The 21,593-nt window shown below is 42.1% G+C and overlaps 1 protein-coding gene across 8 annotated transcripts in view; it reads right to left on the bottom strand.

Moving 5' to 3' along the window:
* Positions 1–21,593, bottom strand: part of CELF2 (CUGBP Elav-like family member 2) — a 273,325-nt gene that overhangs the window by 63,299 nt on the left and 188,433 nt on the right. For all 8 annotated transcript variants that reach the window (XM_086609776.1, XM_086609779.1, XM_086609778.1 and 5 more), the window contains 2 exons: positions 11,780–11,828; positions 2,653–2,787 (listed from right to left, as the gene is read on the bottom strand). In XM_086609776.1, coding sequence (XP_086465902.1) covers positions 2,653–2,787; positions 11,780–11,828 — 184 coding nt within the window. The remainder of the gene's footprint in view (positions 1–2,652; positions 2,788–11,779; positions 11,829–21,593) is intronic.

Genomic DNA, 21,593 nt, shown 5'->3' with positions numbered 1-21,593 from the left:
AGTGAAGACGGAGCGGGACGAGGTGTGCCAGAGCTGAGTTTCCCTTGCAACTGGTGGCGAGACGGCAGGCGGCCCCCTGCAGCCAAGATGGGCTCGGTGGAGCAGAGACCCACTCGTGGCCCGTGGAGAAACCCACGTCGGGGAAGAGATGCCTGAGCCTTAGAGAGGTCGTGGAGCAGGGGATGCACGACGAGTAACTGTTAATAATGGAGCTTGGGATGCACGATGAGGTCGTGAGGCATCTAGAGTCCGCGTGACGACCCACGCCGAAGCGAGTGGCCACAACTCCCTAAGAATCCGAGACTGTGGTAAAGCCCGCACTGGAGCGATCCGATGGGGAAGGATTGCATCCTGCAGGCAGGACTCACTCTGGAGAAGTTTGTGGAGTTTTCCTCGTGAGTAGGGGATCCATTGGAGCAAGGGAAAATGGTGTAAGGACTCCTCCTCCTTTAAGAAAGCAGCAGCAGTAACAACATGGATGAACTGACCTGCACTCCCCCATTCCCTGCCCCCCTGTGCCGCTGGGGGGAAGGTAGAGCCGGGAACAAAAGGAAAGGGGGGTGGGGAGGTGTTTTTTAAGATCTGGCCTTGTTTTCTCTTTATCCTCTCAAGTAACCGGTTTTGTTTCCCTTTGTCCTTTTAAGCAACTGTTAATAAATTGTTTTGTTTAAAGAAAACAGTCTGTTTTGCCCGGGACCATGGTTGGTGGGTGCTCCCTCTCTGTTTTTATCTCGACCCTCAGTCCTTTTATTATAAAACCACGACACATGGCTTAACATCTCACCTTCTGATTATCATGAGATTATTATTTGTGGCAGAACAAAACTACCCCACCACCCTTACTTCCTCTGTCGGATTTCATAATTAGCTTTTCTATGCTTGTACTATGCCCAATGTCTGTTGAATAAAAGCAAGTACACAGCAGGACTTCTATGGATGCCAGGAAAGATCCATTTCTTTGTTGGGTGAAACTGAGGAGTCAGTTAAATCTTTTTGGGGCTCAAAACATCTGATGCCCAGATCTTGTTATTTCAGCAGCTACTTAGCTCCTTTGCCACTTACATCTTCCATCATCCCTTCCCTGTGCTACTTACAAAGTGAAATCAGTGGAAATCAGAAATATTTGTTTTGCCTCAATGTTGGGTCTAGACAGATAATGACAGTACTCAGCTCCATCAGTTAATATTCATTACTGAGCTACAGGAACCAACCTCAGACCCTTCCCCTAGTCTTCCTCAAGGCAAAAGCCATGATCCTGAGGCTCTCCTTGCCGGAAGGGACTGCTGCATCCCAGCCCCAAAAGTTTTGGGATCGCAGACTAAGCATGCCTAAATGTAAGTGTGTAATTTTCTTGGGGCCCCCTATTGTCAGTGTCTTGTCAACAAGTCCTTATTATTCAGAAGGAGCATAGTAAGTGCTTCCAAGCAGCGCCACGAAATATAGGAATACCTGCAACTTCCCCTGCTGAAATTTATAAGCAGTTTAAAGAAACTGGGCTGCACACAAAACAAAAACCCCATGCACAAATTGTTGCACAAAATACTGCGGATCATAGAGTCTACTGGAAACAAGTAGATCCAGGAGTAACGAAAAATATATATACCGATACTGATATTTATATGCAAAATGGGTACTACTATTTTTCCTGTGCCTTTTGAAAATGTAATAAAATGCATAAACTGTGCTTTCTATGTATTTTTTTTTATTTCTATAGAAACAGAAGTGATGTTCTTCACAGCTCCACACTTAAAATCACTTTGCTCCCCATGCCATTAAATGGCCACAGCATCCTTCCCCACTGACAGACAGGACTACCACTATTTTCTTTTCCACTCAGCACCACCTGGCACTGAATTTTTGAGAAGGTTCACGCTCCGACAATAATTTCAGGTCCATATACCATGGAGTTAATATGCAGCCTGGGTCATCAAGATACATTTATTTTTCTTTTTAAGATGTTTTCAGAGAGCCTTTCCCCAAAAGGCACTTTTGAACTCAAAAGGGATCACCGGCTATGGAAGTCTGTGTTGCAGTTCATTTCCAAAGTTCAGGTCAGCCACTTGACTGCTCTTGGTGGTGCTACTTAACACCTCTGCCCCTGTTTTTGGGTTGTGATAGAGGCACAAGCTTTAAAAGCTCTTTTGTCCAGGCAAAGCTCTCAGGTTCAAGCTAACCTCTTTGTTTCTCAGTTACAGCAGACCTATGTTTTGCATATAGTTATAGAAAACACAGGAACGGAGGAGACTGTGCTACAACGTGGGCCAGTTCCCATGACCCTGTATGCCTTCAAGCAGTCATTTACAGTCCTTTCCTTTTTGGCCTTACGCTACGAAGCAGAAATGGGGTCAGGGAAGGATCTTTGATTTTGTGAGAGCAGAAAACTGAGTGTTTTCTCAGGGTGCAAAGGAACCTTTCCGGCTGACAAACAGGGCGATAACACAAGTTAATATGTTGGCACCGAGACCTTTCTGACACTGGAAATAAAAGGTGATAATTTCAGTCGCTGTGAAAAGTTCATGTGGATACCTTCATCACGTGGGACGGATTACAGCGTAACCTCTAGCTGCAGACAGCAGCTATGCCTACCTTGGCTGTGACATATAGCTCCCAATTAGCACTTAAGGAAAGAGACTTTACAGACTGCACACTCACCTCTGCTCAGCCCATCCGGTCCCCGAAGGATTCGGCATTCTTCTATCTGGCCGAACGGAGAAAACATCACCCTGATATCATTCTCATTACACTTCTTCGAAACCATTCCTATGAACAATTTTCTGTCTTCCACAGCTAGAAGATAAAAATAATGAATGAGCAAAGGCCATTTCATCTTTTTCCTGTGATCAATGCTTCATTACCACATCAAACCAAGCTCCAGTCATGTGAGTCTGGCTCAGTAACTGAAGACAAGTCCTAAGGCAAACACTTTATACTTACAACCTCCCTTCCCCCCTTCCTCCCCACCCCAAATCTCTCATTTTTCTTTCCCTGTCTGCTTTTTCTAGTGGTGCTTGCTGTTTATACAACATATTAATTGGCTGCCTTAGTAATTCTGCTTATGCCTCCCTATCACCGCTTCTAAGAGAAAAGCATCCTCTGTTATAGAGACTTTTAAAGATATCTTTGTGCAGATTTTAATCCAGATAAGTTCCCTCACCTCCCTTACGTATGAAAGAAATCATGACAGGGGCGAGGGTGAAGAAGGGATTGTGCACGAAATGATACGAGCTAATGAAAAATATTCCTGAGAAATGTTTTGAGAGAGTGTTTCCTATCTGAGCTTTCAATTTCAGCCAACTTAATGCACGGCACTGGAAAGGTAGATGTGTAACGACTGCTCTGGAAAAAGAAGGCATTAAATTTTCCAGTTTGTTTTTTTTTTTTTTTCAGACTGCCATAGCCCTCTCCCTTTCCAGGGGACACAAGGCATATTCCAGGGCATCACTTTAACAAGGGAGCCACATAATGCTTTCCCAGAGCCAAACCCTTCGATTCGTAATGATGCTGAGTTTGAAAAAAAATGATGAAAAAGGTGCTTTACCTGAATTATTGGCAGAATATTTCCTGCCTGCATTGTCACCAAAATGAGCAAAAGTTAGACTGCTGCAGCAGGATGCATGCGGTCCTGTTAATCAAACTCAAATTTACAGGTCTAAAAGCTGTGGACCCTTGTCAAAGATGAAATAGGTCATCAAAACTTAATTCACCCTGGAAAGACTTAAAAATGTTAACGCACCCCCCCATCTATATTAAACCAAAAAATCTGAGTGCTTATTATACAATATATACACCAGTGTTTTCTTCTCTTGAAATGGCATGTAAATCCAATTCACTGCTAATGAGCAGACTGTCGGAGTTTGCGGGGAAGCAAAGAAAGAAGGAAAGCTTTACTCCAGAGAGTCTGCAGTGCACTCACTTATTTCTATTATTGTGCAAATTATTTTTGTAACGAAGTATTTTCATTTCTGGGCTTACAAAAAAAAAAAGAATCTTCCCTCGCTCCCCAACTCTGCCTCCTGTATTAGTAGGAGTTTGTCAAATGGAATAAATTGCAGCTGAGGAAGAAGAAAGTGCGTCTATTTTCACAGGATTTTATTTGTGTTATACTTGAACAGTTTAGGTGCATTTAATAACTTCGACAATAAAAAGAAGACCTTCATGTTTATTGATCATGGGAGGTGTTTGAAGTAATTTTTTTCCTTAGAATCGCTGACTTTAAAAAGCATTTGTAGCTTCTATACGAGCAAGCACCAAGACTGTGCATTTTTCAGAATCCAAAACAGAGACCAGTCTCTACAATCCCAGCTTCTCACTCTATAAGCTTGCAATAAAATGGGCATGAATTTAACTCCCAGGAGAAGTTTTTCCTCCACAGAGATTCCTCAAGACTCAACATTTTCATTCATGCTTCATATTGAGGTTCCACGTACAGGTTAACCCCCTAGAAAGAGTTAACAAATGATGAATGCATGGGATGAGCCAGTTATACAAAGATCGGGAATTCAATATGCCAGCTTGCAAATAAGACCTGCAAATTGGGATTTTTACATATATACACGTGTATATATATATTTATGTCTTTTTACAGATTTTACATCTGATGCATAATATATAATTGGCCTTGATGCTGCTAATAATTAATTTTAAGGATGGTAAAACTGAATTGCCTTGCTCATAGCCACAAGGAAAGTCTAGGTAGTCACTTTTGCTGGTGAAAGGATGCCTGTAACTTGGTTACAATTCTTATATTGCCTTGAGTAATCTCTTTCAGGAAGGTCCCTGGACAGCCTGTCCCCTCAACAACAGCCACACACTATGGCGAGGGTGCAGGAAAGGGGATGAGGCAAGGGACCCAGCTGGGCTGCCAAGTATGGATTTCTCCATACCACCAACCAAGGTCAGGCTGGGGGAAGCCTTCGTGCCAAGCAGAGGTCCAACCATTGCCTTCTGCTCTGTGTTATGAACCTCTTAAACTCTTCCTATGTGGCAGCTAGTACCAGCCAATTTAAATTTGGGTTGATTTTAGACTTGCAATAGAGTTTGCAGGTCTACCCTAAGGGTGACTAGATCTCAACCCTCTCTTAAAAGTAGGGGCTAACTGAGCTAGACAAATGCCTGCAACTCCATCCCAAAGGAGGTCTCTCGGTTCTTCCTTAAGTGCAAGGACAAAGACTCAAACCAAAGAGATTCACACAGAGATTAAAAAGAAATGAGATGCCAACAACAAGGCTTTGTTTTAATTTTCCAAAGAGTAGCAGACGACAAACTCCCCACTGGCCTCCTTCAGTTTTGCTAGTAAACCTATAAATATGCCACTTAACTAACATGATTTGCAGGTTTTCAGCTTGAAGGTGATTTTATAGTAAATTAAACATCCAGCTCCTGTGTACTGTACATCTTAAAAATGCAGATTTCACGAAGAACGCTCAGAGTACAGAAAACATTGATAAGATGACGTGCTCTGCATTCGGTGTTATTAGTCAGTGCTGATCAGTGTTGAAGCTTAAGAAAATTGCTATTCTTGGTTTTTTTTGGCTAGTGGCCCAGCATAAAAAACATTTAAAGGGACAATTGTCAAGATCAAAATGACATATTTTCGCTCCATCTGATAGAACATCTGATATTATTAGGCTGAAAGAGTTTTTAACGATATATTTTCATGCAGAGAGAGGAATGCTTTTTCACCTCCGTAAGACTGGCTGTCTGGATTTGTTTCTGCATTTTTGGTCAACTACTTCTCTCCTTTCCTTGTAAAAGGAATACTTATCTGCCACGCAGGCACAGTTTGAGAACCAAATAGACAATGGTTTACAAGGAGTATGGGTCAAACATATTTAGAGGTTAGTGAACTCCCTCTTCAATAAGCCAAGCCTGTTTTTCCTGTGAGTGTTGGGTTGCTCCCATTGACTGTAAAACAAGGAGCCCAATTAGGGCTTAAATTAAATTGTTCCAATTAGGAACAATTTAATAATTGAAATCAAATAAACCAGAAAATTATAATGATAACAATAACAATAATAATGATAAAAATAGGTAAACAAGTGATGTACAATACAGCTGCTCACCACCCACTGACCAGCGCTCAGCCCATCCCCAGCTAGTGATCCCGCAGGACAGAAATCCCAAAACCGCAACCCCAGAGAGAGAGAGACAATTTCCTGGCCAATCCTCATTTATATATTGAGCAGGACATCGCATGGTATGGGATATCCCCTTGGCCAATTTGGGTCCATTGCTTTGACTATGCTCCCTCTCAGCTTCTCGTGCACCTGCACACTAGCAAAGCATGGCAAGTTGAAAAGTCCTTGATTTCTTAGCAACTATTAAAAACATCAGTGTATTATCAACATCCTTCTCATATCAAATCCCGTACTAAATCCAAACCACAGTGCTATTCTAGCTGCTAAGAAGAAAATTAACTCTATCTCAGCTGAAACTAGGACACCAACAAAGCATGGAGACTGGGAAAGGTGCTACCCGCTGCTGTTCGGAGGAAGGACAGCAGTCTAAAGCCATCTCACCTAACTTTAGTCATCTACAGTTTAGGTGTTCAGTTTTAGTCTCAGCTAAAACGTTATCGATCGGCTGTTGCCAGTGCCAAGAGATCAGCTCCTCCAAAGAGTAACTGATCTCACCTCTCCCAGCAAGATGGGATGGCTTGTTTCATGGGAGTCTCTCCCCTGCTATTGACAATAGATAGGGCTGTTACCTTAAAGCCAAATTGGTCATCATGATAACACATCATGATGATGTCCTGAGCTCCAGCCACAGGGTCAGGAGGAATAAGTGAGCTCTAAGGGATCGAACAAAGCTTGGGAGCTGCAGACTTCCAAGGAGTTTTGGACAATGAGAGCAGGGAAAGGAGAAGGCTGGGGGCAAGGATAACAGGGCCCAAGGGTCAGCACTTGTGTGTACATATCTCATACGGACTTCAATGCTTGATAATTCTCCCTCCTATGCTAGAGGTAGGTTTCAATAATTCAAAATCCAGAAAATTAATGAAAGTTTTTTGGCAAGCGTTTGATATCATTATTTCTGAACCTTGCTTAGAGGCCTACTTGTACTTTCTGGATGTTTTGCACCACTCTGGGGCCATGAAATAGATACAACCATCTGTAAGCAGCTAGTAGGATGGAGTGGCTGAGTACTCCTTATTGATGGAGCAGAAGCAGCCAGAAGGTCACAGTGAACGAGGCCTGAAGTTCTAGTTACATGAAGGAAGGTGTGAAACTGCACAGCATCTTGATTAACTAATTATGGGGTTCACCTCTAATCCATCCAAACATATTACAAACGCAGGTTAGCTATGTTGCCCAGGTAGTTAGTGCAACACATCCAGTGCTAAGCCTGCTGGATTTGGGGTGGGAATCTTTTGCCCAAATGCAGGAACCCTGCATGATGAAGTACAGATATCTATTTTAAAAAGAGATGAGTTGTCCTTGTAACTCCATCGAGACTAGCTCTGCAATCACTACCACAGGTGCCCAGGTATTGTGTTTGAATCCAGAGCACTATGTTAGCCATCAAAAGTTATCTGAGATGAAGTCTGCTGCTGCTGGGGAGAGCTTTTTCAAACCAAGCATCTTGCCTTCTGACAGCACTACATCCAACTTCCAAAATAACATCCTGAAGGGTCTAATTTTTTAGCTTTACTCAATTTGCTTCAGTAATTCACCATTTCTTGCAGGCTGTATTAGATCGCTTGTGCTAACCCAGGAGAATAAAGGAGCAGAGATTATTTTCTGTACACTACAAAAGAATTAAACCCTGGAATAATCACAGTAAATCTCCCTGAAGATTCACCAAATTTTCCTTTACTCTCTTCTAAACCTCAAAAATTCTGTCCTGAAACATCACAGTTATACCTCTTTATTACACATTTTTGAGGAGTTCAGTCAGCTAGAGTGCATTTTCCAGCCAGAAGTTGCCTTCCCTTTTGAGCAAATAAAGAAATAATTATATATAAATGGTTATTTATTATTTTTTCATCCAGAAGGGAAGGGGTGAAAACAGACTTTTTATCCCTATTTGTAAGCCTGTGAAAAACCCCTTGCACACAATCTGTCAAAGTCACACCTGGATCCGGAGCTGCCTGCATTAATTATCAACTTTTCTATGTGCTAGTGCTAACATATGGCATTCAATTACTCCCTCCAAATTGGCAAAGTTGTGCCACTTAGAATTTCAAAATTATTTCTTCACGTTTTCATTAATAAATAAAATAAATTATAAGATCACTCAGCCACCCACCTCCCCTCTTTTGTTTTTTGTTTTTAAAATAAGAGAATTTTGTCATTTTCCTTGAAGTGGTGATGCTTTCATCCATTTAAGAGCATACTGTCCTCAGGATATGTGCCTGTACATACTGCCTGTATTCAAATCCTGCTCCAAGAAATATTTAAATATGCACTAAATTGTACCATGTTAGTGGCCACAGACAACTTAGAGTCAAGCATGTGTTTATTAGCTTTTCGTCATTAGAGTACAAGAACCCCCTTTGTCTGAAAAAGGGAAAATACCCTTAAACTGACAAATACTGTGGGTGATTAACAGTCAAGATGAATCTAGCAATGGTGGAGCCTTCAAAGTCTTGAAACCGTGCTTTTCTGGCAAGTAACCCTTAACCAAAACTTTGTAAATAGGTTAAAATAACCACCTAGCAATATAAAGGTGGTCAGACTAGACCTAATGGGTGAGCAGAACAGGACACACTGCAAAATTCATCACCTGAAAATCTCTCAGGAATGTTACATTTCTTAACAATAAAAGCCTTTTCAGAATCCTCCCAGGTAGACAAATTCATTAGATCTAAAGGCAAGTCTTTCCCCATCAACTCTAGCTGCTAAAAGCTTGGTGGAAGAAATCAAGCTTTGCTTCACCTGCACAAGCAGAGAGATGACTCGGATACATGGAAGGAATGGAGATGGTTGCATAGATCTATCAGTCACTTAGTTCCTACCCAGAAGAAAACAGATCAGGTTGCTAATAAAGTCCTAATCCTGCAGAACTGCCCAGGCACTTAGTCAAACGAGTGCAGGAGATGCCTCTTCCATACTCGCCTCCCAGTTTCCATGAGGCAAATTTGGCCTTTTGTGGTAAGGGACAGGTTTCTGAAGTGATGCATACATCTAAAGACAGGAACAGTGATGGAGAAGGAGGAGCATTTCATCCTGGTACTCCTGGGTTTGGATGTTCATTCAAACCTTTTTGCACAGGACTCAAGATGGGGAGGGGACATCTGTCCACAGCAAATACTGTTCTTTGAAAACCTCTGCAAGATGAATGAGGGGACCTCTCCTTCTTCCCTGTGGAACCTGAACAGGTCTCTCCAGCCTTTGCAAATGTATGCAAGCTCAGAAGAACTGTATTGAGTGTTCAACCTTTCCTACATATCTTTCCACAAGCTATCTGGAAATTTTGACCAAGAGAATTTCTTTAACCTCTTTGAAACTTGAGAAACACCACTTTTCCTATAAAATATAGTGGGATCTCCCCACCACTCAGAAATCAAAGGGTTTCAAGCATTCCTCAAAAGCTCAAACACCATGGATCATGAAAACCAAGATGCCTTGGCATGCTTTCTTTATTTTCCCCTTTGAACTTATGAATCTGGTTGAAGAGGTACAGTTTACAATTTGCTGTTGGCACAGATAACATACCTCCTCAGATGGACAGCCTCAAGCATATGGGAAACACGTGCTAAACAGCACTCCACATCCCTCATGCTGCTGTTCTTTCTCTTTTTGGCTCTCTAATCTGCTTGCAAACTCTCACCTCCTCCATGGATCCCAAGCCTACTCCCCATTTTTCCGAGGAGTTGTACCATTGCTACCATCATCATAGTATTTAGTTTGCTAGTTTGCTTTGTGTTTCCTCAGTCATTAAAAGAGAAGAGCTCACCACCCCCAGAACACGCCTACCAGAAGTACCTAAACCTTCCAGGAGTCTAAATTTTAAAAGGTATTTCATTTGACAATTGCAACCTCTGATCTGTCAATGTATTTTCCCCAAAATACTAAGAAAGGCAAGAAAAAAAAGCCAAACGAAGCCAATCTCTCGATTTTCATGTTAGGGATAGGTGCGAGGAAATAAGAGAGTATTCCCACAGTGCAGACAGGAGTATCATGCAGATTAACTCCAGTGTACAGCACCAGCGAGGAGCTAACCTACCCTGCTTTCCAAGCAGGTGCTATTTGCAGAGCAAGACAGAATTTGCACAATTCCCCACAGTGCTTTGCCAATATGTTCAATCTTTAGAAAGAAAAACTTCAGGCAACGGACAAGTAACTCATTGGGAGTCTATTTTGGCTCACTGTCTCTTATCTTTCTAATTTGCCAAGGAACTTGAGGTGAAATCTATCTTTGAAAGAAGAACTCATAGAGGTTATACTTAGTTTAGAGGGTCCAGGCCAATGTTCCTGTACCTAAGGGAAAACTTTTGCCCACTGCAAGCACAATAAATACTAGCGAGTGGAGTTTGGATTCAAACAGCAAAGTCCTCCTTGACTACAGTAGTGCTTGAAAAGTTTGGTCCTCCTGCCCATGCCAGCATCTTGGCCTCTCTTCTGAGCATTCAAAGACAGTGAGAAATCACGTCTAAAACTCAACCCAAGAGAGAGAACATCATTCCCTTACAATGGGTGACGGCTCAAATCTCCTCTGCTTGTGGCCAGTTTTGTTTTGAAAGTGTTCAGAATAGAAAACCTAGCATAATGCGAAGTTTTAATTTCCTTCCAAACTTTATAATCCTTGGAGAAGCCTGAAAATGGGATGCACTACAATTAGCAAAAAAGAAGCCTTAAAAAAGCCTTGTGGAGAGATTTAGAGCCCAATCATAATTTACATTTGCAGGTATGTAGATCTCTGAGTGCACGGCTTCTGCCCTGATTACTAATTAATGAGGTGCAAAGATGCCTGTTGGAGGAACCAGCTCTGATTATGTGGGCCTTATGGGAAAATGAAGCTCTTGCAATCTAAGAAGGCAGATGATATCTTTAACATATATTTTAGAAAATTACAGGAACAAATCAAGGGGCAAAATATACACATGTATATATTTTTAAAGAATCACACACAGCCAGGTTGCGTTACCATCCGATTATCTTATTTCCTCGAATATACAAACCTGGCATGTTTAATAGATTTAGCATGCCGTCTGTTTTGCATGTCATATACATCCACTTAGGCAGCACCATAGAATTCTGAATGGATATTACTGTCATTATAGCATTCACTTTACGATCGTTGAGAGGAGTAAGTATACAGAGAGCTGCAAGGTGGGTTTCCCAGTTCAGAACCAAGCATATGATTAAAACCTAAATTTGGCTCCGATTCAGAACAGCATCATTCTACAAAAAGGAAGTTTCGCTAAATGTTTAAGGCCCATCAGCTGCTTACATGGTTTGTTAACACAGGAAAGTCTTTTGTTTCTTTTCTTTTTTACTTTCACCATTAAAATTTCACCTCCATCTTATCAGTATCAGGTGCTCCTGCATCACCTTGCTGCTAGGAGAACACAAGGGAAAGATGTATGCAGCGAGGTGGGCCATGACATACAGCGGGTACAAGGAAGATCATTATTCCGAACATTTCCTTCCTTCTTTAAAGCTGAGGATAAATGCGAGTTCAGAGCAGGTCAACATCTTCCCCAACATGTCAGGTATAGGGAAACTGCTTCATATCATTTTCACCACACAAGGAATAAAGCAAAAACTCTTTCAATGTTGTGTTTGCTTTAGTTTAGAGAGAGTCACAATTAAGTAAAAAGAAATTAAACACATACCATTTGATTTTTCACTATCTGCGGGTTTCATCTGAATAGGATGATGCATCTGAAAACAAAAATGAAACAGAGTAAGGCAGGTTGGATAGTCATAAAACATCCAGAATCATGTTTTTAATGAAGGGCTAAAAAGATACACGATTAATATTAAACATGTCAAAATGATATAAATTCAACATAACACTATATTATAGGCTTTTAAGAAAAAATAAAATGGTAAAGGAGCATTTTATAACCTGGAAGATTAAGAAAAATAGATCATTGGGCCCACAGGACTCATATAAAACTTTAATTTGCTGTATCTAGTTTCAGAAGACCTCTAAAGTTACAGCCCTTATTAGTTTATGGCATGCTTGGTTTCTGTTTTACCAACTTTTTTTTCCTTGAGCTCAACCACTGCCAAAACCAAGATGGAATTTTCAAGTAATTTAAGAGTTAGCAAGCATTTCAAACATACCCAGAGGAGTTGAGTTTGACAAATGAACTTTGCTTGTAATTAAAAAAACATGGGCTGATTCTTTCAGGACTAAAGAGGAAGAAACTTTTTTTTTTTTTTTAAGAATACATTATACATTCATTCATAAAGCTTCCATCACAACACAGCACAATTCTGGTTTCCATAAAAACTCTTAATACTTTTTTCCTCTTCAACCTCTTGCTCCATTCATCTCCCTTGTACTGCAAAAGAAACCAACGCCTGTGTGCGTTGTGCTACGCCGTCCGCCACATGGCATCCTTCTTTGGCACACTCCGTACGGTGTGTCCTCAGCTTTCATCACCACCTGATGCTCCCCCCACCCTGAATTATTGATATCTCCAACAACATTTTACCAAACGGTGTTTTCTGGTGTTTCAGGAATAGCAACACTGCAACAGTTGAGCTCCCTCTGATCAGAGCCCGTGGCTTTTCCACTGGACAGTGAAAAAAGCTATGGTTATAGCCAGCCCTGTGTCCACTGTGATGTATTCAGGGAAATTATCTTAAAGCTTCTCCAAAGCCTTCAGAACTGACCCCACATGGAGTTTCCATGTGGGAGATGTTTCAGCTTGCCAAAAAACCCCACTCTTCTTTCATCAGGCTCTGCAGAATTGCTGGGATTTGACTGCACAAACCTTCCGGCAGCAGCAGGACCACTGCCTTTTCTCTCCTCAGCAATTCCTCACCATTTCACGTGAGCATGTAAAAAGTCTGTGCTTCTTCTGCCTTTGTATCATTTTTCAGTGCAGCAGAGCCAAGTATTGCCTGAAAATGTCAGAGGCAATTCGATTTTTTTATATAAAAGACTATTATGGTAAACTTTGGGAAACAAAAACAGCTGAGCTGGAGAGAACATCCATGCACTCATATCAAACGTGCTTTCAAAGCAGCACAGAAAACCAAATCTGCATTGTTTTTGGTGGAGTCACTTAACCTCCAGGGACACAGTTGCTAGATTCTTTAGAAAATGTAAAATATCGCTGTGAATGTTTCCCTAAGATTTACTCAAAGTCCAGAACGCTCCCTGGCCCTGCAAATCAATTCATTCCTTGTACTGCTTGCAAAACTTCCCACTGTGCCCTAAGGAAAAGGCAAAGCCGCGAGGTGGATGTAGTCACCAGGATGCATAAATTTGCTTCGATTTTAACAATTCTGTTCTCTTTGAATCATTTGTTTCCCAAATGGACTTTAAGAGCCTAGCACTTGTCTGCCACCACTCTTATTCGATCTAATTTATAGAAAAAAAGGGAACTTCTATTGTACTCTATCGTCTTTAACTAGGGCTTAACGTTTATCCTGGCATCAGCAATACACTGGGCACTGCAGGAGACTTTAAATTCATGGGAATGTGATGTAGCATGTCCACTCAGCAAGTAAAAAGTGAAAGAAGAAAAAAGGTGTAACTTGCTCCATGAGCTCGTTGCACGTATTGACGTCTCTGTGGAGCAACAGAGTGGTGAGAAAATAGAGGAAAGAAAATTGAGTATTGTCAGTTTGGGGATATGCAAGTTATAGAAGAAAAAACCAACCCAAATCCAGACCTTACGGTAGACAGAGAATCTATCGCTCTATCTAGCTGCATTTATATGCCCCTAAGTGGAGATATTTTGAATAAAGGCAATTCTAACAACGTTAAAAACCTTTCATTTTTCAAACTGCCTGAAACCAAAGGAGAAAACTTTAGACTAAATTCATGTCAAGAAGTTATTTTTGCAGCCCCGCGGTCACCATGTAAAGAGCAGCATTACCTGCCGAACAGTTACCACATTGGAAATCATCCTCTTCTGTCATACATAATTACCCCAAGTTCATTAAGTCAGTAATCTGTTATGTTTGCAAAGAAAGACGCGAGATTTAACAAGATGCTTCAACTGGGGTTTGAGTTGGTTTCAAAGGTCGCAGCTAAAAACCCACGGTCCAAATTCTCTTTGCACCAGCAAGTCGAAGCCAGGAGTGATGCCATTGTGCTTCACAAAATTAGATTGGTGCAAAACCAGTCGAAGATTCAGATCAGGCCAGGAGGGTTTAAACTGCAGAACACCCATGGTAAAATGGATGCGCTACACAAACACGGCTTTGGTGAAGAGGAAGGTGGAAAAATACGTTCCTGACAGTTTCCTAACATGAGAGGGCTCGTGTTGAAGCTTGTTTAACCCTGACCATCACCAATTGATACGTTAACAACCTTTAACACTAGATTCAATAAAACATGCCATTTATAACCTGAAATGGGTTTTACAGAGTCACTGGTTCGCATCTCATTATTAAACTCATTGCTGACCTCTAGAGACAACTGCCGTGACAATACATATTATAAGCTCTCTACCCATAAAATATTTAAAAGTAAGTGTAAAAAAGAAAAGAAAAGAACGAATCCCAAAGAAGTGTGCAGTGAATAAGAAAATTAAAGGGGCAGAGACAGAGGCTAAATAGGTACTATCCTTTCACTCTACGATGAGCAGAAGAGAAAATAATCTGTGCGTTTTATATCTTGCTTGTATAACTGCAGGCTATAAAATAATAAAATAGCTGCGCTTTTCGAGGCTCTCCAAAAGATTATAGATGATATAAACCTGTTTCAAATTAGATGCCACCCACTAGAATCATGTCATCTACCGAAATGAAGGATTTCATGTCTTATCAGAAAGCTGTTATTGTAGCTATACATCACAAAGCCATACACTTATGGATCTCAAGGTAAGTGATTTCTCAGTATGTCATGTTGTCGCACAGGAAATGTTTTCTTCTGTGCTTGAAGAAAGCTTTGCTTATAAAGATACAGTATTTATGAATGCACAGTTGCAATTAATGAATAGGCAAGAGTGAGAAAAGTAACTGCCGTAAATAATTTATAGACATTAACATCATCCTGTGCTCAGATCCTACAGTAAAAGAGAACAACGCAGCTCTCAGGCAAGTTCCTTCTCAGTGTGGGCAGCTTCCCCCTGCAAGCACCATGCACGGGGATATGGAAACCAGACTGGAGAATGGGCTGTACGGAATAACCTCTCCTTGGCAATATTTTAGAGAGCTCTATGGGATGCAGTAGTGCAGCCAGTAACGGCATGACCTACCTTTCCTGTACATGCTGCCTATCCCTGGGTCTCCAAACACCCCACCGTCACTGTTTGACAGCCGAGGGCAGGCGAACGGCGGCCGCCAAAGGTTGTGCGGTGCCTTGCGGCAGCGCTGGCAGCGACGCGGGGGCCCATCGGCCGCCTGCGCTGTCCCGGCGGCCACGCAGAGCCTGAGGCCAAAGCACATCACTGCTTCTCCTTGGGCGCATCCCGAGCAGGGGTGCTGAATGTGGTCCACAGGAACCAAAACGGGAAAGAAACAGTTGTCAAACACGCAATCCTGAAAATCCTCCTGAAATCAACGGGAATCTGGCTGCTGGCTGTGTCGAGGGCAGCAGCAGGACCGAGCCTTGGCCTAGAATTATAATTGACTAGTTACATCTTTTTTTCCTCCTCTTTTTCCTGAGTATCTCTCACTGTATGTAAATATAACTTTGTTGTATTTTGAGAAAAAAAACACGGCCATGTAACTCGAAAACCTCTCGAAGGCGAGCATCCTCTCCAGCTTTAGAGCCTCAGCGTCATCTTTTCAACAATAATAACGCCACCTATTTATGTTGTTGTCAAAGCCATGTGACATCTGCATGGGAGAAAACAAGCCGGTAAAGAGTCTATTTCTGGCAAAAATATTGCAAGGAAATTAGATTAACCTGGGTGGAATTCTATCTGGGAATTTGGAGTCTGTCGTGGTGATTAAGTCATCATTTCTGTCAGATTACTCTAATCGGCTGTCAAATACGATTCCACAACCCCATCTGTAACTTGGCATCCTCGTTATTCAGTCGATGTTACCTTCTGTATACAAAACAAGCACCAAACAAGGAGGTGTGTGCAGCCTAGCATTTAGCAGAGTCATTAGCTGTGATTACTATTGTGTGCTTGCACATTGCAGGAGGCGATCAGCTTATGGCTTGTTTTATTTAGTCAGGGGATGCTTCAACTCAGGTGTAATCTTAAGCCCAGAGCGCTAGGGTTCAATGGGGAAGAACTGTCCCCAGGCATGGCCGAGCACGGGATTGTCATGCTCTGAGTCACTGTCGCATCACTAACAACTGCTGGAATCTCATTTCAGAGTCGTCAGCGTATTTGGTGGAAAGACTTTTGGGCACCCGTGTTCTGTCCATTTTCTGAAGTGAAATGGGCACTCAGATGTTCTAGGTAGGCTGAAGACTTCCTGCGAGCAGTAATTTCTCCAAATGAAGCAAGGTTTGTAGGCTGACGCAGTCGACACTCTAAATTATCTGTATTGGTTGGTTTAATAAGAGGTATTTTGTTATATAATGGAAGTATGTTTGTCTTACAGAGGACCTTGGTGATTAAAAAGCAGGAAACGCCTTTCAGTGAAGATGAAGGAGCTGATGGGCTCAATTTGCTGCAGCTGTGTTGAACCTGTGAAATTCGAGTGCCCTCAGCACCTCCAAAACTCTGGCCGTGCAATTAGACTGTGAAAAATCATCATTTTATGGTCCATTGCAAAACCACCTTCATACACGATTACTACATCTACTAGCAGCTTTTATTCTCTGTTCCTGCCACAGCAGATGGCATGTGCCTCACTCCCGTCATTCCTAAGGCCTTGAGGAAAGAAAACCACTCGTCAAGAAAGGACCCTGAATGCATGTAAACCTGCCTGTTCCTCCACCCAGCTCAGTATGTCAGTCAAAGACTGTCTCCTAGAAGTCCTCTAAAGTTAAGCACAGTGTGACTTTACACCACGGGAGTTTAGGAGGTATGTGTGGAGGACGTTATTCATGACTCCTCACTCCTTACCATTCCTCTCATCATCTTTCTTTAAAACGATCAGCAGATTTCTAGAGCTCTTAGCCCTCTTTAGACCTGTCCCCTTCCTCTCCTCCCTGTCATCTGCCATGGCTATAAGTTTCTAGCCATGCGCCAGCTCAGTTTGTCCCTCACCTGTCACCCTCTCAGACCTTGTTGTGGAGAAACACAACACAAAATTGAGCTAAACCTTCCCCCAAGCAAAGGGGAAATTTGAAGAACTTGGGTTACTTGGGTAACATCCAAACCAAACAAACCGCAATAGGATTAAATGATGACAACTTGCACGTATCTTGTCATTTCTAGCACTTTGGGACTTGCTTCTTGCTAGCATCAATCACTGTTGAAGCCAAAGGGGACTTCCTTCACATTTTGTACATCTCAGGATTGTAAAATGGCAGGAGAGAATGTGGGAGAGAGAAGAAGAGATGTCAGACCTTAATAAAACCTTAATATTCTTCTTGGAGGAAGGACTATAAATCCACTGACTTTTTGGAACCAATAAGAAACCAAAGAGGAAGAAAATATTAAGGAGCAGCAGGGACAGGCTAAGGGCACGGGGAAAGAAAAGCACCATAAGAGGCACCAATATGAGAAATGGTGGGAAAAAATTTACATTCTTTACCTGACTCTGGTCTGGGAATGAATTTAAAGTTTTCTCCAGGCTCCTGATCCAATTACTGAGTGCAGCTTAATTAGACCAGTAGTCTAAGGAAAAGGAGAACCCAGATCTCTACCTGTCAGGTTCCTGAACACCTTCACTGAGTCTGGAAGTCAGGACAGAAAGAACTGACCCACCAAAAGATAGGGGGTGAAGAGAAAATGGTCCACAAACACCAGAGAATTAAATGTTTTTCAGTGTTTTCAGAGATCATTGTTTACCTGGATTATTATGTGCAGACCCCTCTACACACACCCCTCCAGCCCCTCCTTTCAGCTCTTAGCTCTCAAGTTTGTCAGTAGGACCCTTTTGAAGGAGCTCTTGAACATATTTCTCACATCGTTTCAATGCCAACTGGTTTTGCTTTTTTACACCCCTGTGACTCAGAAGTAATACAAGTTTCCCAGAAGTGAAAGAGGTGTATTTTCCTATCGAAGAGAACTGTTTAGAATGACTTCTCTAGGGTCAAACTAACTTGAATTACACAGTCAATATCTGGCCGCAGCTTCAGGGAACTTGTCTGGGAACTGGGGACAGTCTCCAAGGCCAAATAAATACTAGTGAATAAAAGAGGCAAGGGACTGCTCTCTGGCTCTTAAGAGAAGTGGTGTGGCACAGCTTGCATTTACATAGCTATACTTCTCCTTCTGCTCAAAACAGGATGTCCTTGTCCATACTGCCTTGTGGGAACAGTGTCTAGTCCATGTTACTCCCCCAAATATGTCCACACACCAGGCAAGAAAGTGCTAATCAGCACTGAGACTGATACCATGGTCCTGCTTGTGTTACCAGCACACGCAGAGCTTCGGATTCCCAGTATTGGTTTAAATCATTTACCTCAGTTTACGGGTAAAAGGAGCACAAATGCGCATCCGTCACATAGACTCTCACAAATAAATGCAAAGCAGTAGCTGTAACTGCCTGGGCGATGGCACAGCCAGAAGATTGTTTGCTGTCATCCTTTCATAAATCCCAATTTAAGGGATTTAAACTGTGTTAGGTATTCATACAATTTTAGTAGCAGAAGAATGTGGTCTGTTAGTTGGCCTTCTAGATTACTGTCAGACACACACATATATACATTTTTTGGAGAGAGAGTGAGAGTGAGAGAGGCAGGGAGGGAAGCAGGAAGGGAGAGAAGCAGGAGAAAATGAATATTGCTGGTGGGTGCCAAATATAGTTCATGCGGTAATGCATAACATCATTATTTTCTATTTAGAGCACAGAAACAAGCATATAGCTCGCTTAAAACAAGTTGTTTCTTTTACCAGAGAACACTAAAACTGCTGAAATTCAATGACTTCTGGAAGCTTTCCAGCTCAGTCATTTGCAATCCACTACACTTGGTGTTTTAAATTCAGGTTAAATTGAACATTAGCTTGAGTGACTAAAAAAACAATGCTGGGCTTTAAAATAATACTCTTCTAGCGATCCCTTCTGCAATCACCCCACATCCTGCTCTTCCTCCCATACTAACTAGGCTCTAACACTTGATCTCCCTTAAAAGCTGTACCCTCATATAGAAACGAAAATGTTGGCGGTCTTAGAAGTGACAGCTTCACTTCTTAATGTACAAATAACTACTGTTGCTCTGTTAGCAGTTCTACTCCATTTATTTAATTCCTTCATTTCTTACCACCCACACAAATGGCAACAACTCCAGGACACATGCGAGTCAAGTGGAGTGGAGATAAGGGAGGGGAGGTACGACCAAAATTTCTCTCTTTAACATCACGTGGAAACCAAAGTGATTAACTATCTTTTCTTCAAACAAATGAGCCTTTACAGAACCTATTCAATCCTAAAAATAGACATTAAGTGGGATTCTATATCTTGTTGGGAATAATGCCTTGGGGATATTTTGTATCATCCATGCTTAAAAAGCAAACCGATTAGACATCTGAGCAAAACACCAGATATTATTTTAACAGCAAGAGTTATCCATCTCATCCGCAGCGGCAATAACTTTTGTTGACATTTTGCCAATTGAAGTTTGCATGCCAACGTGCTTTTTTTTTTTTTTTTCTCTTTGCATTAAAACCACAAGGCTCAGAAAGATCTTCACGAAAGTCTCTCCGTGACATTAACTGACTAAGTTTTAACACCCATTCAAGGTAACCACGAGGAGCGAAAACACCTGCTCACATTCCCGAGCGGAAAACGAAGGGCGGTGAGGTGGCGGGATGACGGGGGAAAAAAGGCACAGAGGCTACACGTGATTCATCCGGAGTTATTCTACAATCGATGCCAAGTCTCTCAAGCCAAATTCTTGTAGCTTTATCACCCGTATAGGTAGGGCAGTAACAAGCAGTTGTACTCCACACAAACACCTTTTATGTACAGTCCTACTCCCTAGACACCCTACTCATAGAATCATAGAATGGTTTGGGTTGGAAGGGACCTCAAAGGTCATCTAGTTCCAACCCCCCTGCCATGGGCAGGGACACCCTCCACTACACCAGGTTGCTTAAAGCCTCATCCAACCTGGCCTTGAACCCTTCCAGGGATGGGGCATCTACAACTTCTCTGGGCAACCTGTTCCAGTGCCTCACCACCCTCAGAGTGAAAAATTTCTTCCATATATCCAATCTAAATCTCCCTTCTTTCAGTTTAAAGCCATTGCTCAGGAGGCAAGATAAGAACCTGAAGCAGTGATTCAGGGTAGCTGGAGGAACCAAATGCCAGCCAAGCTGTCGTGGGTTTGGGACCTCAGCTAATAACTAACTCAGCCTTGCCCTGCGTTGTGTGGATTTGCCCAGCATGACCTAAACTGCCAGAACTCAATTCCCAGCATGACACAAGCCTTACAATCCATGTCTCACTGGACATGACTCAAGTGTTCTGCAGTCGTACTTTCTTCCATCTCCCTAGTCAGGCGTTGGCTTCCAGAAGTCAATAGGTGGTTGAGATTTAAAAAGGAGCACTTTTCCTTCGAATGTAAGAACACCTCCCCACACTAATATTTGGAAAACAGAGCCAGGGGAAAGCCAAAACACGGTACCTATTATCTCATCTTCTATGAAAAGCCTTCCCACCTCCCATGGGAATGAAACTGAGGTCCCTTGGCCATCCCAGAAGGGGAAAACAGCACAGCAGATGCTTGTGCTTACTTGAGCGGTCTGCAGAGGCATACTGCACATTTCTTCTCTTAGCAAAAGTCAGATTTCCTGCTTAGTAAGCACTGACTCCTGACAGCATGCTCAAGAAAGTTTGCCCTTCTTATTTATGACTTCAGGATCTTTGAAGACTCAACTCTCAAAAAACCCTCTCCTGCTGCCAAATGGAAACCTTCAAGTAGCTCAGGCTGCAGGCATCATTTTAGGTGCTAATGTTTGAGCCTGGTGCATGTGAAACCCCTCCCCTTTCTACATAAATCCTTCTGATTCCACATTAACATCTAGGATTATTTTTAGAAACTTGTGAAGAAAACAAAGCAATCCTCTACCTCCTTCTTCTCCTCCCCCCAAAACACAATCCCAAACAAAAATAAATTCTCTTTTAGGCTACTGATGACCGTGAAGAAATTTAGTTTAAATGAAAGGTTTTTAAAAACATGCAATGGCTTTTGTAATGCAAACCAGAAACTCGGCTGTGACTGAGGGCATGGCTACCAGGATATTAAATGCTTGTTTTGCAGAAGTTTTATTTTAACATTTACGCTGTTCTGTGCTTGCGTGTACTGTCTCCTCTGTGAACTATGCTCTGGGAAAACACCATGTGATTATGCTCAGCAACATCCTCTACCTTTGCCAAGCTGAAATTCAGGAAATAACCCTTTAAAGGGAATGACCAGCGACAGCAACATTTCAGAAAGGCAAG

Source organism: Tauraco erythrolophus, chromosome 4 (assembly GCF_009769465.1).
Source record: "Tauraco erythrolophus isolate bTauEry1 chromosome 4, bTauEry1.pri, whole genome shotgun sequence".
Lineage (NCBI taxonomy): Eukaryota > Metazoa > Chordata > Aves > Musophagiformes > Musophagidae > Tauraco > Tauraco erythrolophus.
The sequence above is the reverse complement of the archived record's forward strand: the minus strand, read 5'-3'. Positions and strand labels throughout refer to the sequence as shown.